At 39.9% G+C, this 19,222-nt stretch overlaps 1 protein-coding gene across 3 annotated transcripts in view; it reads right to left on the bottom strand.

The window, feature by feature from the left end:
* The window catches only part of SLIT3 (slit guidance ligand 3), a 520,423-nt gene that overhangs the window by 458,222 nt on the left and 42,979 nt on the right, over positions 1 to 19,222 (bottom strand). For all 3 annotated transcript variants that reach the window (XM_061348428.1, XM_061348427.1, XM_061348429.1), the window contains exon 5: positions 5,278 to 5,349. In XM_061348428.1, the coding sequence (XP_061204412.1) occupies positions 5,278 to 5,349 (72 nt within the window). The remainder of the gene's footprint in view (positions 1 to 5,277; positions 5,350 to 19,222) is intronic.

Below are 19,222 nucleotides of genomic sequence, written 5' to 3'. Positions count from 1 at the left end.
AAGTATTACCTAATTTATGTCTGAGTAGCACTTTAAAACACAAAACATAATTACTGCTAGTCACTGCCATCTTCCTGGGAAGCATTAATGCACAACTAAGAGATACATACATCAACAGCAAACTATGAGACTTACAAAAATCTTACATTTTCATGACTGAAGTTGCATGACCTCCAGCTAAGAAACCAATTAACAGGATCCAAGCTTTGTACATGATCTATCTACTGCAAAATGGTTTTCTCCATCTAAAATTCAGTTTGCTTAACCACACAAGCTAATTGGAACAACATATTGTACATGTACGCAACATAACAGCTTCCTGTTTCTGCCTGAACATAAAGAAACAGATTTTACTGTGAGGGCACAGACTGACCCGGGAGGATGTGGAACCATTATTCTTGAAGATACTGGAAAGCCATCAGGACAACAGCACCAGTCTGATCAAGGTGACCCTGCTTAAAGAGGTGTTGGCTGAACAAGATGACTTCCAGAGGTACATTCCAATCTGGACTGAGCTTTCATGGCAAGTGTTTGAGAAGGCTGTTGGTGTGCTACAGGGGTAGGGGTGGCTTTTTGTAAGCATCTGCTAGAAGCTTCCCCCTGTCCAGCACAGCCAATGCCACCAGCACCAAGTTGGACCTGCTGCTGGCTAAGGCTGAGCCACCAGTCACAGTGGTAGTGCCTCTGGAATAACAAGTTTAAGGGGAAAGGAGCAATTGCAGCCAGAGAGGAGTGAGAACATGTGAGAGGAACAGCCCTGCAGACACACAGGTCAGTGCAGGAGGAGGCAGGAGGTGCTCCAGGTGCTGGAGCAGATGTTCCGCTGGAGCCCATGGGGCAGACCGTGGTGAGGCAGCTGTGCCCTGCAGCCCAGAGAGGTCCATGTGGGGCAGATACCCACCTGCAGCCCATGGAGAACCATGTGGGGCAGATGCCCACCTGCAGCCCATGGAGGTCCATGTGGAGCAGATATCCCCCTGCTGCCCATGGAGAAGCCCAGATTCTGTTATTAGCTTAAACAGTGAGCTAATCTAAAAGAGACTCTAGTGGACACTTCCACTCATCTGATACTTTTGGCATCAGGTTTCAGTATCTTTGAGTTTCCAGAGCCTGGTTTGTTTTATCAAGTGACAACTAAGACAGTTCATTAAAAGTGAATAGACCCAACAAATGTTTCATTCAGAAGAGGTATCAATTCTCAATGCAAGACTTGAGTTTAGAGCACTTTGGAGAGTGTTGGGTTTTTTTCAGCCACACAAAGGAACTTTGCCTTGACTACTTAGCAGCTTTAGATATGAAAGCTTCAACAACAGAACAAATATATTCTTACATGTTGGTGGCATAGGGACTGTCTCCCTCTCGTTTTCAAAGATATTTAATAGACCCGTAGCATACATGGCCTTCAGTGAAAAGCAGAACGGCTCTGATCATTTTGCATACCAGCTGTGTACATGAAGGAAACTCAAGGATTCCAGCATGCACAAAGCTGTGTCTACAAACTTTGCTGATACACTTCACAACTTGTTCTGGATACCAGAAAGTAATTACCTTGGAATCAGACCCTGGGTTTATGGCTGTTAAATTACATGGTTTGGTTTACTATACTTTTTGTGGGCATTAAATCACTTAGTTTAAGATTTATATTACCTTTTTCTTTATGGGTAGATATTAGTAAAAAAATACCTGAAACTATACCCCTCCCCCCAAAAAAAATATCTTTCTTGTTTCCATTCCTCAGTTTATTAAAAGTGCGTTTTCCTTGATTCAGTTCTCATTAAAAGTCCCTGCAGTTTGAATTATTAGATACTTGATTATTTATCCCAGATAAAACATTTAAGAAGCTTTAAAAGCTGGGAAATTAAGGCAATAGAGCAATAGCAAACAATTCCACTAGAGAATTCACCATCCAACTTCAACTTAAAACTCTTACCTAAACTAAAGCAAACAAAATCCATGAGTCTCAAAGCCACTCTTTCTAGAAGAAAAGGCTTAAAACCTCATGAGAAACTCATTTTGTGGGAAGTTTCACATTCCATCTAAGGTTTATTCCCCTATTTATATATATCTGCTTCTAATATCAACCAGATGTGACAACAAAGTCTAAGTAGCACTGTAAAAGATGCAATGATATCCTGTAGTTCAGCATTTTGAGAGAGGCTTGGATAAGAAAGGGAAAGGTACCTGGATCTTAAGTGATTAACTGAGGAAATAGTTATAATCTGAGAAGCATTCTTAATGAAATGTTCTAGTTATCAGAAAGACTGCACTGCAGGAAAATGCACAGTGCCCTGGCAGAAAGACCTTCTGGTGACAAACCAGGAAATCATCAGGCTCAGAGCAGAGCTGTCCCACACTCTGCAGACCTGAAACAAGACAAGAACCCAACATCACCGAACAGGATTGTTCTCTAGCATTTCAAGCACATCATCAACAGGAAAACCCACTGTTCTTCACTTCGATTTCCAACAGCAACAGGACTGAAGAGATTCTGCTGATCCTGAACTACACACAAAATACTGTTCCCTCCAGTAAACTCACAGGCAGATTTCAGCCCTGCTGACAGAACACTGAGAAAATCTAATGTTTGTTTTTGCAACCTGTAACTATTCCTTAAACATCAACAGGTCTTCCCTGAAAGCCTCCAGCACACAAAATTCCTGCGTATTTAAGCAGGTCAGTCACTCTATCCCCACCAAACCCAAATGCTAAGGAACATGCCCAACTTTCACTCTCTTGCCAAATTACAAAAATTAAAGTGTCACCCCTGTGTTCAGTTTTATGTAATTTACAAAATGGAGTTTGGACCTTCAATAGCCAAGTTGTAGATTGTTCTGACTCACTGCTGAAAGGAGCCACCAGAAGAATGACTGCTGAAATCACTTGTATTTGCTGGGTGGACAAGACTATGAGCTCTTCATTTCCATGAATAAAACCATAAGGTACATTTTGGGCAACCGCATGGCAGTATTTAGTCCTTAAAGTTTTGCATCATTTGAGCTGTAGCAAGCTTACACCCTTAAAAGGCTGTATTTTGAACTTACTCATCAGGATTATAACTATTAAAAAAAAGAGAATAATTGACTAATAGCTTAGTAAACCAGAATCAACAGTTTGAAAATATGACAGCAGAAATCTATATTATGGAAAATTAAAATGGAGACTCCTCTCAGTATTACCCACGATTTAATGCTCATTTTAATTGACTCCTCACAAATTCCACAAAATATACATCACCCTTGTATCAGTCCCTCTGATCAACTTCTGCCTCACTTCTTTTATTCCCTGTCATCCCTGTTTCTCAGCTATGCTTTCTTCTTCAGAGGCGAGGTCAGAGCAGCTGCAGGACAGGAATGCAAGCACCATGTCTCTCCATCAGAGTGCTTTGCCCAAAAAGCCAGAGGTGGACAAAGTAGAGCCACACAGTGCTGGACTGAAGACAAGTCATAACAGAAGTGAGAAAGAACAACCCTCAAATCTATAAGGAGAAGGAGCAAGACAGTAACACAAAAAAAAAAAAAAAAAAAAAATAGAAAGTAACCAACTTAAACACATACTTCTATTTTTCCTCCATGTCTAAAAAAACCCCCATGTGTATGTACTTTTACTAGTTTGAGTAGGTAGCAAATTTCTCATTCTTATCCCATCACTGAAAACCATACAACCAAACTGCATTTAGAACCATAACAGTTCAATTTTAGCTAAGATTTATTTACTTAAAATATACACTATATTTATATAACACTTGTACCTTCAAAAGAAAAAACAAGTTTCTACTTGCAAACACTGCTCAAGTGATCTATCTAAAGTACTCCACAGTAAGCAAGGCTTTGAATGAATGTCAGAGAATAAAGACAAATGTTTCGACAGCATCCATTGGGAAGCATTACAGATTACAGCATTCATATTAATAATTCTAATTTATGTAATTTTATTATAATCTTTATATTCTAAAAGCAAAATTATTACCCTTGCTGTTAAGGACTATAATATATCATGATTACATGATCTACTCAAAAGTACATACTCTGCTATTGAAAAGCCTCAGTTACTTTCATGTGGTTTCTTTGTGCAAGGTTCCTCATGAGAGATGCACACAGGTTATCAAATACATGGCTTTCCCTCAAACCCACAAATTACAACAAAGTTACTACCAGCCTAACGATAGACATGTTCGACACCACCATTCAGAGAAAGCTTCAACATGTTAAAGTGGAATTTGCATAAATGGATACAAGTAAACGCTATAATTTTTATTTTTCTTAAAGCATCACCATTTCCTTAGACAACCCAGCTACATGAAGCAACACTTCTATGAAATAAATACAACTGGCATCTTTCTGAGATCAGATAAGGGCATCTGCAAGTTAAGTACCAGCTCATGCTTTATTCTCAAGAGGAGTTTCAAGATACATAATGTCAAAAACATGCAAAAAAACCATGAGGAAACACAACCAAACCCCTCAGGCCTAGCAAAACCATGGAGCAAATGTTTTCTAGTGCATTCAAAAGCTATAACCAAGCTTGCAAGATCAAGTCTGTAAGTTTTTCAAGCAGATTTCAAGACTGCAAGACAGCTATAGTTTGTAGGTATTTATATATCTTTTCATCTCCAAGAGTGTTGTTCACTTACTTGTACAGTTTTTTATGAGCAAGCTTGGACAACAACAAAGCTCATTACAGAAACTCTCCAAAACTGTATCAACGTCACTCACAACAATGTTCAATTTGTCTGCTTTTAAAGCATCCACAAAGCGCCTTTTTTAGAAATAGCTGATTGCAAAACTAACCTTCACCATCACCATATGTTCTGTATTTCCACAGGAAGACAAACTTACAGGACTGCCTAAATGGCTTGTTTGGTTGCATGTAGAGGTATTAATTAAAGTTGTAACAACCTGTATTATGTCAACATGTGAATTTCTAAATAAGACTATGCAACATCTCTTTGTGGACGTCTAGACTATACTGGGTATGAGAAGTTGACATATTTCATGGTCTCTATACCTCGACATAGAGAGTTAAAAATAATTCACCTTGTAGTCATCATGGTGAATATACAAGGAACAGAAAAATTTGTGGTTTCTCATCCCTCCGATATTTATGCTGTACTGAATTACAACTACACACATGCAAACATAACACATCATTTCAAGAGCCTTTACTATTTAGCAGTTCTAATATCACAAAGATTAAACCTCGCACCACAGTCAAAATACAAACATGCAGATGTGTATAATAAGGAACGTACAATAGGAACATAAATCAGGTTGTACTTACAATCTAGTTAACTTCTGTGTGTTCTGAAAAAGCAGCTCTGGAAGAACTTGCAACTTATTCTTGTTCAGACGCCTAAAATAGTTACAATAAGAATAAAAAATAATTAGATTATCTTCCAGTTTAAGAAGCTTATTCTATTATGCATAAACACATGAAGCTTCCATTATAGTAAACCTCATGGTACAAGCTCAGCACAGAACGTGTTGTGTACATTATTCCCACACAAGCCAAATGGATCATGCCATCTGTAGACCACCTGCCTATGTTCTTGAGGTAGGGAGTCAAGTGACAATGACCACAAAGTTGGAATGTTTTAACAGGGATGAGTACACAAATCACTTATTTCATTTTCCTCTAGATGCCTACTAACTGTGAATCGTATGGCCCCGATCGACAGCTTTCACTGCTCTGACGGACAGTTACGAAGGAGCTATGGAGCTGCTGTCTCCTTCTAAAGATCCAGGTTCAGTAAATGAAGTCATCTGACCAACTGAGATTATTTTCACATTAGCTACAGGGACACACAAGAAGAGTTTTTATTTTAAAGACTTTTTTTAAAAAACTCCACCTTGAAAATACGTGCACTGCTGTAGAACACAGGAACACACAGGTAACAGGACAACTATATGGTGATTTGGAATAGAAACTTAAAGAGTCTTCCAGCAACATGTCAGCGAACATTTAGAGCTAAATGTTTATACCTTAGCCCATTTTATTCACGCACTGTGAAAAGTTTTATACTGATGACCACAACTTGTGAATATTAAGAAATGAACTGTTACAAGTTACTCCAGCCTAGAAGCTATAAAAAGCATACGCTTCCTCTCCTTCATAAAATGTATGACAGCCCTGCACAATCTAAAAGTACTTCTGCTTCTAAGAAACAATCTTTTTCCACAAGCCTTTTTCTGTTGTCTAATAGCAAAAAGTCACTTGCTTTCACAGACCTAATGAATGTTATTTACTTAATGAAGTTGACAAACTAATTCCTCAGAACTCCACTTTGTAAATAAGAAGCCAAGCTCTCTCATACGTTCATACCTAAGGGTGTACTTATGCCTCCTTTGTGCCCAATCTACCTTAAAAGTTAACTTTAGTAACAGATTTTTGATCGTGGAAGACACCAGGAACTTTTAAAAACCTGCTGATACTTAGCATCCAATGTTGGCTTTCCAGTTTTCTTCCACATTGAGTAATTTCACTATCACAAATCAAGAATTTTTGGAATTGAAAGACCTTCCTCAGATCAAACTAATGCTGTGGGGTTTTCATATGGCAGAGTTTTCATATGGCCACCATATGAACATGTCCTGCAAGACAAAGGGGTGATGGAAAAAAAGAGAATATAAACTTCTCTTTCTGACACCTAGAACAGATCAAAGGATGCTTTGCAAGCTTGCTTACAGAGCCTACATATTACACGTGGCACGTGCTGCACGCGAACTTAAGCAGATCCAAAAACTACTTATTTCACAGTTTCTGAGATACATGAAGAAACCAGTAAAGGAAACAACACTAAGCAAGAACACAGGACATACAGTTCACATTTGGAAAAGTGTATGGGAAGATTTTAAACTGGATTCCCTTACCCATATGAAATTTCAAACTTTTATATCTAATTAATCTTATTTAGCTTAAATTTGATAGTAAAGTGTTACTGAATCCTCATCAAATTCAGGTTTTCAGCTAAGCATGTTTATATTCTAGAAAGGGATAACAGGATGAAATACAACAAAAATAATTACTTATGATAAAACAGGGCTTCGCACCCCTCAATCCTGTCCTCTTTCAGTAAGACTCCCACTAGCTCTTAAGAAACACTAAATCTGTTCAACTTCTTCATTGGTCAGAAAAAAAAAGACTGCCAGTGAAATGCATCTGTTCCACATAGATGTCTAATGTTTATTACTGATTGTCATCTCCTCTCTCACAGAGTACATGTAAAAATGCACTGTCATTCCAAAATCGTTTGGCTTATCTCAAAGCAACGTCCAAGAGTATTCTCATCTCTCCTTGCAAGGATTGCACAAACGCTGAGTTTATGCTTATTGCTCTAAACCACTGAAATAAGCAAAATCAGGTTAGGTTTCTAGAATAGGAAGTTCCACCAACAAGCAGCCAAGAAAATGTATGTAGTAACAAAAAATGTATTTTCAAGGTTAGGAAGTCTGCAACCTGAGAAGTCACCATTTTGCAGTGACACGAACTTCTTGGAGAGAAGATAAAAAGCTAACATCAATTTTTTCCCTTAACTTACTATCAAATTAATCCAGAAGATCAATATTTTAAATCATTATTACCTATTATTTGCATGTGTTAACACTGCCCTACCTGTCATGCCTAAAGGACCAAGTTCCCAGGTGCCCTTTTAAATTGCCCTAAGCATTTTAAAATCTCATTCTGACACCACTTGAGTACCGATTTTCTTTCAAACACCACATGAAATGAAGTCCACACAAGGATGCTTTTGAAAGGCTCATACACCACCCACCCAGGACTTGTAGTACACTACACCTTAAAACTGCCTGTCCTCTTCTCCCATGTTAAACACACACCCACCATGCAATCAGCATGTGTGCATGCACACAGCACCAAAACACCACCACCCTAGCACTGAGCTACACCCAGAGGAAGGAGTCTCAGGCACTGAGCCAGACAAGATCTGGTCCAGGTTATTTGACCTGGGACTGCTGGATGCAAATGCAGCTGTTCAGTGTCTGCAGTGTTTTGAACTGGATGTTTTACAGCTAATAAGACCTGCAAAGTATTCCGGGAATTCGGAGCGCTGGGCAGAATGATGCATAATCATTTAATGCCACAGAACAAATGAGTTCCAGTGCTGGACCCCAAGCAGCTCTGGACCTGCACAGCATGGAGTCCAGACTAATAAAATCTCCTGGAAGCTGAAGAACTGTGCAGAGAGGCTCTGCAGGAGTCATAGCAACTCTGGCAATACCTGCCTTGATTCAAGCTTATTAAGTCTGATTAGACAGATTCTGACTGAAAGGTCAACAATCCCCATAACACTGCAACTCCCTCCATCTGCCAGCTTATTTTAACCACAACTATGCACGGGAAATAGAACTTATACATTCTGTTCGTTAGTCTTCTCCTCAAGTCCCTGTGACCCATAAAACCTGACCAAGCACCAGAAGAGTTCTGAAGATGTAAGCAATGGTGTTCCAAGAGTCATTCCATGTAAGACCACCACACTAGCACAGCGTTCTCTCGCTAGGCTCAAATGTATATTCACCTATGCTTCTGTTGGAAGATGTTTAGGAAGCTGGAAATGGCAAAGGCTAAAAACCTGTATTTCTGTATGCAGGGATTCACTCCAGCAGTGAACTACTGCTTCTTTTGAAATTATTATAAATCATTGACATACTTTTAGTAACTAAGATTGCTTAGTAAATTGAAAATTTCAGCCTAGGGTATAAACTTATCTAGTTTAATCGTGCTGGGACAGAATATGGCTTTATCCTCCTACAGTCTCTCATATAGAACCAAGCATATAAGAGGTTCAACTCTTCTAATCACCTTACACATGAATGCAGAGTAGGAGCACTTCCACAGAATGTTGAACATTATTATATATAAATATTCATAACACTAGACATATATATGCAAAATATCTCTACCCACCATATAGTTATGAATGATAGCTTTATGTAACAGAACTTCAGACTTACAAGATGTACCCATGAGTTTTTAATGAGAGTAACTCCTTCCTTCAACGCTGCAGACAGCAAGACATGTCAGCGTTATTTTGCAACATATATAGCTCAGGTAACTTGTTGACTAATACAGACTAATTTGTTGACTAATATGGGTATTGCATGTCATTATTTCCAAGGAGAATATAAACAGACATTAAAAAAGAAATACTAGGCTACACTTCGAAAGGATCTTAATTGTAATGTTCAGAGAAAGATGACAACGATGATCAGAGTTACAGAGCAACTTCATGTTGGAACAGCTTAGTAGACTTCCCACTGGGAAAACAGCTGAGGGAGAATACGCTAAAGATCTGCATGATTATGAAGCAAGGGAAGGTGATAAGAAACAGTTGTTCTCATCTTTTGCAATACAAGAGAAAGCTTGGAACTATCAAATGAGAAAGCTTGGAAGTATCAAATGGTGGTGGTGGTAGCTTCAAAAAACAAATGGAATTAATTTTCCCACACAACATACTGTTCAATTGTGTAGCAACTGATTGCTTACCATTGGTTACTAGCTTGTGTGAGTAAAGAAGACAAACAATTAAGAACATTAAATAATACTAATTAAAAAGGTCCAGTTAATGATTCAAGGGATCTCTGCCACAATATAATTTATATATTCGCTTTTCTTCATTTGTTCTTCTTTAATGAATTTCAACTGGAGACATAATACTGGCCTACTCATATTTTGAGTCTGAGCTCACATGGCCACTATCTTGTGGCTTTTGGCACCTGGGTTTCTTTTCACCTGTTGAGTTCATCAGAAAAGAATTTAAACTCAGTACGAAAAAAATTAATTCATACTGAACAATAAAAATTGAGATTTTAAGCCTCTATTCAAAGCATTTCTGTAAAGCGTCTTTAGACTATGAAGCTTGCCTGCTGCAAAAATTTAGCATGCTCCCAAAAGAAGGCTTAAAATGACCACCAGTGGCCACTGAACACCAAGGAGCAAAGAAAAAGATTCCTCATTACAGTGACAACTAAAAACAGGTAGATGTGTGTATAGGCATATGTATGCGTATCTGTATCTCTATGTATACATCTCTATGAAGATTACTTTCTTCTCATTTTATTTCAGCCAAAGCCCTCGTGTCCCAACTCTGACACTGTCACATACCCCCAAGCAAGCTGCTCTTCTCCTAGTTATACTTGCTGCTGACATTAATTTCTTATTAAATACATAAATACCTATACCACACAGCTGCATCATGTTACACACTGCATTTCCTTGCTTTCTGATTCAGATGGCCTAAAACACAGATTTAAAGAATTTGTGACCTTTCAAAGTCACACATATACATGCAACATTGTCCTCCAGCCTATTATTATTTTCCTTAGAACAGCCATATACAGCACCAAACACACTGCTTCAATACAGGACAAACACTGTCTCTCACCTCCTGAAAATATTTTGCTCATATACATACATAACGAGCACCAGTTTCCCCTTTCTCCCTCATCCTACTGCCCATTTGGGGATTCTATGTCCTGAAGGAAAAGGGATAGAGGGAAACAACCTCAATGTCAATCACAGACTGTCAAGGGCCCTTAGAAAAACAATGAAGAAGTTATTAACTGTGAAATTCCTACCTTCCTGGCTCCAACCAGGCTAATAATATTTCTTCCTCTGTCTGAAGCTGGGATAGGAGAGAAACTTAACTATTGAGATTCCCCTGACCATTAAAAAAACAAGTATGAAACAACCCCAGGATCTTCGAAACATAATGCTATCAGCCTAGAGGTAGACTGAAGACATTTGTCAGGACCTTTCCAAGAAATAAATGGAGGAGAAGACCTACACTTACAAGGGTTATTTTTACCTTTATTTAATTTTTTGTTTATTCCTTTTCTTAGCTTCTGGAGGAGGAAAAAACCTTATTTTTTATAGGAAAATGCTCAAGTTGCTTTCAAGCCAGAGGGCCTGTTTCCCTGAGGGGTGGATCTTTCTTTGGGGTACTGACTTGATGCGCGGACTGACTCCACAACTCGTTAAAGTTGTAAAGTAGGTATGCTTTTTATTCAGCGCTGAGACGCAAGGGGATAATTCCTCAAAGTTATGCGTGCCCCAGTGTTGTTTCCCTCTACTTTTACAAGGTTGCACCTATACATATTCATGTCCTATCCCAACCCCCCTGTACAACCCCCTTCTACATTGGTCAACCCTCTGCATCAATCCCCCCTTTTTCTATAAAGTGAGTAAATTCTTTTACTGTTATTTATGACATAGCTATCCATGTTCCTTCTATCGATTGATGAAGTTATTTCAATATGCATTGCATTATGCAAGGTACAATCATTAATATGAATAATCCTGTAGCTAAGATTAGAAGGCCTTGTTTAAGTATTTCCCTGAACCATCCAGTAACTCCTAGGTTATTTAGCCATTCATCCAATCCGCCTCCAACAATTCTAAGCTCTTGCATATTTCCCTGCAATTTTCACAGCTTAGCATGAATTGATTCAGAATGGTCAGATAAATTTATGGAGCACATACCTTCAAAATCCTTACAATCATTCTGTAACAATATCTTTGTTACCTCCCTGGCTTGTGCGCTTCCAGTTGGAAAGGCTTCTGGCCAACCTGAAAAGGTGTCTGTTAGTACCAACAAATGTCTATACCCCTTTTTCTGTCCTTTTGAAAATTCTGTTGCAACATTTTATATACTGCTATTACCATCCAGAGTCTTTTTGAAATAGTTTCCTGTTTCTACTTGATATTTACATTTAATTTCTTTTTCAATCTTCATGATGTATCATATATCATTTATAATTCCAGGAAGAAAATTTTCTTGTACCAGAAGTAATCAATATTAAAAACAATTAACATTAATATTCCTGCAACCAGTTGCCTTAACCAGGAGAGATCAGGTAACCATGAAGGTAACTTCTTCAAACCTCAGGATGTATCATCCTTGGTCATTTTATTAAATATTTTAGTTTGCTTCCAGATTTCCTCCAGATCTGTTTCAGGAACAGCAATTTTCATTGATTCTTGTTTCACTGGGATTATATCAATGGTTTTACTTTCTATTTCCTATGGTTGCTGCGATATTTATGACTGCCTTCTCTAATTCACTTATTCTCAAAGATGGAATTAGCCATCTCACAAAACTATGAAATGCAGTACTGTGTTCAGCAATAGGGTTAAACCCTCACTTAACCAATACCATCCTTTCCCTTCAGGAACAGGCCACCACTGAACCACAATACCATCTATATTAATAGTGTGATTATAATGTGAATAGTGACCTACACCTGTGGCATTTAAACAAACAGTCTCCTATTCTGGTTCCTGGTGTAGTACATCTTTCCATGAGATAGTGTTGGAAATTGGAATGCCAATTAATGGAAGGCCCTGATCTTCCCCTGATTCAGGCAACCGTGCACACACCCAACAGTCACTACAATTAACAACTTTAGTAGCATTCTGCATTAATTTCAGGTATAAGTACTAGTCCCAAGGTGGTATGTCAGGTATCACATAAATCCAAATTATGACTGATATAATTTCATATGCAAGGGTCCTGAAGGTTCAATCCGTCATGTCTTCTCTGGTTCTGGTGCTTTCTTTGTTCCTTTATCTTCACTGCTGTAAAGGTGGTCAATATTATCTGGTACGGTCCACTCCACTTTTCGCGTAGAGGATCTCCTGAAAAATTCTTAAACCCAGTCTCTGGATCTAAAAGGGTGAGTCTGATAATCCACGCCTCTCGCTCTTGTCCTCAGTATTTTCTTCTTTCTTCTAATTGTGTTTCCCAGATTGATCAGAAACTCTAGGCGATAACCTTCTCCCACTTCCAGAAGACTTTCTCCTTTAAACTGGGACTGATATTGTCTTCCATATAAAATTGTACATGGGATAGCCTCTTCTTTAGACCGAGGTTTAGTTCAAATTCTTAATAAAGCCAGTGGTAAGGCTTGGTATCAGTACTAATCTGTTGTTTTATTATCTTTCCAACTTGCCCACTGGCCTGTATGGAACATGTGGTTGCCAATGAATTTCTAATTTTTGCTAATTTCTTGTACTAAAGGTTGAGCCTCGGTCAGAAGAAATTGCCTCTGGTACTCCAGAACAAGGTATTACACTGTTTAACAATGTTCCAATTACTTGTCTTGCATTATTTATTCTACAAGGGAATGCTTCTGGCCACCCTGAAAAAGTATTCATTAACACCAACAAATATTGGTCTCAATAATTCAGAAAAAAATTATTTGTCAGTGCTGTCCCAGATAACTTCCTCCCCAGTTGTACCAATTTGATTTCTACTTTCAATTTTAGGGTTATTCTTGAGACAGAGCTGACATTGTCACTAATTGAACTATATTATACAGATTCCTTCCTTCAATTTGTTCATCTAAGTATTTATACAAAGAGTTGCTACCTCAATGAGTTTTATTATGTTCTTCCTGAACTAGCTTCCAGGGTTGGTTATAGGGGATTATAACTCGCCCATCAGGTATCCGAACCTAATCTTGTTTGTTTTCCTCTCCTTTGAGAGCTCCAATCAATTTTCTGTCCTCCTTTGAATACCTAGGTTTAGATTTCTCAATTGTTAGTTTGCCGTCAGGGATTAAGCGAATGAGTTTAGATTGTTCAGCTGCTCATTTGGCTTCAAAATTGGCCAAATTATTTCCAATTTCCTGATCAGATTCACCTTGTTGATGCCCTCAACAATACATAACAGCTACTTCCTCAGGTAGCAGAACAGCTCTTAGTAGTCATAGAATTTCTGTAGCATGTTTAATCCGTTTCTCCTGTGTGTTCAAACATCCTCATTCTTTCCAGATGGCACACTGCATGGACCACACCAAATGCATATTTAGAATCAGTCCAAAGATTTATCCCTTTGCCTTTAGCCAATTGCAGGGCACGTTCCAGAGGTTTCTTTCAAATCTGGTTGGCACAGTTCAGTCGGGTGTGAATAGTTCTGTTGGTTGTTCTGCAAAAGGATTCTGGATTGACAACACTGACCACAATTTCTGTATCCTGATGTTGCACAAGGGTGGCCTGGTATTTTAAAAAACATGACAGTGGGCTTCTTTCTGTGCCAGGACTGCTGATACCACATGGGACACTAGTACAGTAATCCTTTGTCCCAAGGTGAGTTTGCGAGCCTCTTCAATATTCATGACAACTGCTGTCACAGCCCTTAGGCATCCAGGCCATTTTTTTGCTCACTTCATTCAGCTGTTTTGAAAAATGCACCACTGCCCTCTTATAGGGTCCTAGTTTCTGAGTAAGGACCACCAAAGCTATTCCCTGTTCTTCATAGGAATATAGCCAAAAGGATTTAGTCATATCCAGAAGTCAGAGCTGCAGCTCTCTTTAGCTCTGCTTTTAAATTTCTAAAGCCCTCCTCTGATGAATAGAGAGGGGTTTAACAGTTCATCTAGGGGTCTTACCGGAACACCATAATCATACATCCAAAGTCTGCATCATCCAGTCACTCCCAGGAACACACGGAGCTTCTTGATGGCTGTTGACATGGCTTCTCTTCTAGCCAAGTTATCTCTGTCCTCCTGTTATTTCATATCCTAGGTAGGAGACTTGGGTATGGATTAGTTGGGTCTTTGTCTGGTTACCCAATAACCATTCAGTCCCAGAAAATTCAGTAATCCCACCATTCACTGAACACATTCTTCCCTTGTTTCAGTAGCAACTGATAGGTCATCCACATATTGTAACAGAATCCCCGTCTGAGTGGGTGGTTTCCATGATTCTAGTTCCAGTGCTGATTTTGAAAGGACTGTTTTAAAACCCTTGAGATAATACTGTCCAAGTTAATTGGGTTTTCCTTACTGTGTCAGGATTTTCCCATTCAAAAGCAAATAAATTCTGGTTTTCTTTGGCCAATGGTAAGCAAGAATCCTTAAATCCAAGACGGCAAATCATTTCTGATTCAATTTAGTCAATAAGGAAAATGGATTAGCTATTACTGGATAAATATCCTCTATAAATTTGTTGATTCCTGAGATCTTGAACCAATCTGCAACTTTATTTCTTTACTGGCAAGATAGGAGTATTATATTCCAATTCAAATTCAATTAATAAATGTGGGTTGTGGGTTTTTTGTGTGTTTTTTTGTTTGTTTGTTTTTTAATTCCCTTTCCTGCAATTTTAGGGGATATTGTTTTATTCTAATTGGGCAGGTCCCCCTTTTTATTTCTACTTTAACAGGCAAAGCATTTTTCGCCTTACCTGGAACTTCAGATGCCCATACTCCCACATATACCTGGTTAAGGATTTCTTCTATTTCAGGGAGGTCCTCCTGTTTGCTTTTTCTGTTGAATTAAAGATATACTCAAAACTGCAATCAATTGTTTTTAACTCTTAATTCCATTTTGCCTTCTTTAAATGTTGCTTCTTGCCCTAATGAAGATTTCGGAGAATTCAGCATGCATAAAAAATTTTATGCATTCCTATTTGTTATCCCAATGTGTACCTTAAGGGTTGCATCGTTTTGCACTTTTTTTTTTTCCTTGGTGGCCAGTAGCTCCCCCATCTGTAACAAATTCTTTTCCCTCTGATTTAACGCCGAATAAGTTGCTCCTGTAGCCACCTAAATTCCACTTTATTTCCTCTAGTCCATAGATTTAATGTAACCAGTGGATCTGCTAGGGTAGATTCCCCAGGTCCCTTGTCAGCCTAGTTCCAATTCAGCCACCGGAGCCACCCCATGGCGCTCCCTACCCCGCAGGGCAGTCTCACTTCCAACGTTCAAAACTCCCCACAGCACACACACACCGATCCGGTTCCACAGGGGAAGAATCCACTTCCCCCACCTTTGCCCGACATTCCTCCTCCATCAGTTTCAAAGCACTTCTGTCCACATTTATTCAACAACCCCTCAGTCCCGTCTGTCAACATGTCTGTTCCCACTTGTTTGTCCGCCCCAGCACCCATCCCGTGCTCAAACACAGGAGCTGCGCGAGCTCCCCTCCTTTCCACTTGGTTTCCCCCCCGTTTTTTTCCTCACAGTTGCTCCCCCTGCTCTGCAGAGGTTTCAGACCCTGCCGCTGCAACAGCACTTCTGGTTTAATGTGAATGCGCTGCTTGTTGCAGGTGACAGCAATCTCCTCCTCATCAATATCTGACAGGACAGATACAGAGGGTGCTCCTCTCGGAGGTGATACATAATTTTCCTGTTTGTAACTTTTAAACATCATTCCCCAATATCACAGGCCGAACAACATCTCTCCAGCTTAGCTTTCAGTTTTTCCTTGTCCTTTTCCAAAGCCAGAATTAGGGATCTGGCAGAGCTATATTAATTTCACATTCTGCCTACCACTCTGGGTGGTTTCTTAAAGTGAAAAACGTATCTGTATATCGTACTTAATCCCATTTTCCTGGCAACCTCAAAACCAACATTCATTGTAACAACGTATTATAATTCAGAGTTCCATTTTCAGGCCATTTCTCCTGATCTTCCAAAGTATATAAAGGCCACCATCGGTTACAATATTTCATCAATGTTTTCTTGTTTACCGAGCCCCCAGAAGACCCTCCCAGTTCTTTCCAGTGTGCCAAAATGTAACCCAATGGGCTTTTCTTCAGAATCCCCTTGTTTTAACCGGCTCCCATTTCAAACAATCTTTTACAAATCTCTATAGCTTCTTTCCCAGTGCTCTGCAAATGCACTTAAAAAATATGAGAGCACCTACACAGGAGTGTTATGATATTCTCAGGGGGTTCAGTAAAATAATATCTCTGGGTTCTGAAGATCAACTCCCCTGTTGTTGGATCATAGTTTCGGTTCCAACAAAATTTACACCGTCCTAGTATCCACGGCAGGTTCCACTGTTCAAAAGTTATTATGCACGCATATGTGAGGCTACAAGCCTCTGGTACTGAGTGTGAAGTCCAAGTCTCAAGAGTAGGACTACAGACATTATATTTCTGTTATACAGCCACCGGGGCGCAGAGGGAACTCTACTTAACACACACACACACACACACACACACCCCAATAGCAGCAGTTTACTTTTGTCTACTGCTCCCCCACCGCTTTAACACTAACGACAGACTAATCTTTAACACTAACGACAGACATATACGCACAAAGCACAAAACAAAGACGTTTCGTCAGTCTCCGGCCGCTCTCCTCACGGAGAACACGGAACCGCAGATCAGGACTCCACACTCGCTTCGTAGCTATGCTAGGTCTCAGTCACACAGAAACACAAACACACACATGGGATCCCACACACCCACACTATAGTTCCTCTTACTCTTCTCCTGCTTCTTAAGGCAGCAGGTCTGTCCTGCTTCCCAAAACTTGGGATGCAGCGAAAACCCAGACTCACCCGACCCACCTCCAGGGTCGCTAGCGGCCGCTTATCGGTCAGCGAGCTCCCTGCTTGCAAGCCCTACCTGCCAAGGGGAACTTCGCTGTGCGCCAGACGTCTCTGCGCGCCTTACCGGCAGCCCCGGGCCACGCGTACGCCTTACAGGCCCCCTAAATTACCTCAATTCCAAGCACACCGTTTCTCCGCAGCCGGCACAGGTTGTTGTCTGTCCCTGCAGTGAGCGGACGAGAAGCGGAGCTCCTCTAGGCAAGCGGCCTGGGGCGCCTAGGACGTCCGCCCCTCAGCCGATCCTGCAGCCGAACAGAGGCCTCCTGCCTGGCTCGCCAAATTGATGCGCGGATTGACTCCACAACTCGTTAAAGTTGTAAAGTAGGTATGCTTTTATTCAGTGCTGAGACGCAAGGGGATAATTCCTCAAAGTCATGCGTGCCTCAGTGTTGTTTCCCTCTACATTTATAAGGTTGCTCCATACGCCTATACATATTCATGTCCTATCCCCGCTTCCTATTACAGTGAGCTAGAAGGTCCTTTGCGCCTGCGCAGTGCCCCCTCTGGTCATGGGCAGGGGTCTCAAGATGAAGTAAATGAGTCTTCCTCCTGTGGGTAGGGGTCTTCAAGATGAAGTAAATGAGTCTTCCTCTTCTTGAACTTTTCACCTTTCAGTCTTCACGTATGGCCTTAGGGTTTGGTCCCAGCCATCAACCATCTGCTTCTCCCCCTTAACAGTAGATTCAGGGGTCTGCTTTTCCCCATCAATAGGTGCTTATCGGTAGAATCAGGTGTCTGCTTTTCCTTGTCAATAGAACCAAGTGTCTGCTTTTCCTTGTCAATAGAACCAGGTGTCTGCTTTTCCTTATCAATAGCTAGTGCTTTTGTTCTGCTTAGTAGGCATGATAGGTACAGACAATACCTTTGCTTAAGCAATCGAATTCCTCCAACCCCCCTGTACATTGGTCAACCCTCTGCATCAGACTTCTGCTGCATCCTTCATATTTACACTACTGGAAGGATCTCATCTCATTTGGATACTGTTGCCTTACAGAGTTCCACTCACAAGAACAAACACGAAATAAATCCAATCTATATCAAAGGCCTGATCAGTATAGATTGAAAATAACAAGATGCATATGGAAGCACACATGTAACATAGCAAGAAGTCAGCCATCATCTTCCCAGGGTTTTACCCTTTCAACCATAGGACACAGTTTGTGTTACGGTAAAATGACTTTTCTTTTTCTTTGACATTTCACCCAACAATTTAAGTTGATACACTGGCTATGACAGAAACTGTCAGTTTTATTACTGGCTCTTTGATTATAACAATTATCTAGATTTAACCCCATGAATGTGTGTGATACTTACTGGCCTCCAAATTCTGCGTCTGCTTTTCTACTGAGCAGCAACAGCTTTACTACCAAACCACAGTACTGCATATTTGTCATGAAATAAGTAGCACTCTGTTCCTTTCCACACAAGTTCAACAACTTTCAAGTTTGATTTAACATCTATGTTTGCATTGCTACCCATTATACAGCTCATTCTCCAACAGAAAATCAAAATTACTGCTTTTGGATTTTTTTTAAATGGGTGGCTATAAGGGAGCAGCACTGGTACTCCAGCCTTTAATATCCAGAAATTATCCCAGTAATCTTGGGTTCAGTCCCCAATTTGGTCATTTGTTTTATTTCACACTCCAAACATCTGGGTCTTATTTGGGGCAATAAACAAGCTAGCTTGTTCTCCTTTGTTATTAAGAGCTCTGTGGCATTGTCCTTGGAGAACAGCCTCAGGGAACATGATGCAGTAGAAGTTACTTTAAGGGAGAAGTGGTTCCATCACAAGCTTGGGCATAACCAAGAAGCAATAAAAATGAATTAACGCATAACAGGAGACTCAGACAGAAAGTCAGGAGTTAC

The sequence above is a fragment of the Neopsephotus bourkii genome, unplaced genomic scaffold, assembly GCF_033783945.1.
Source record: "Neopsephotus bourkii isolate Nb327-2 ecotype Australia unplaced genomic scaffold, CSIRO-AGI_Nbou_v1 NB_357, whole genome shotgun sequence".
Lineage (NCBI taxonomy): Eukaryota > Metazoa > Chordata > Aves > Psittaciformes > Psittacidae > Neopsephotus > Neopsephotus bourkii.
This window is presented reverse-complemented; position numbering and strand designations above follow the sequence as displayed.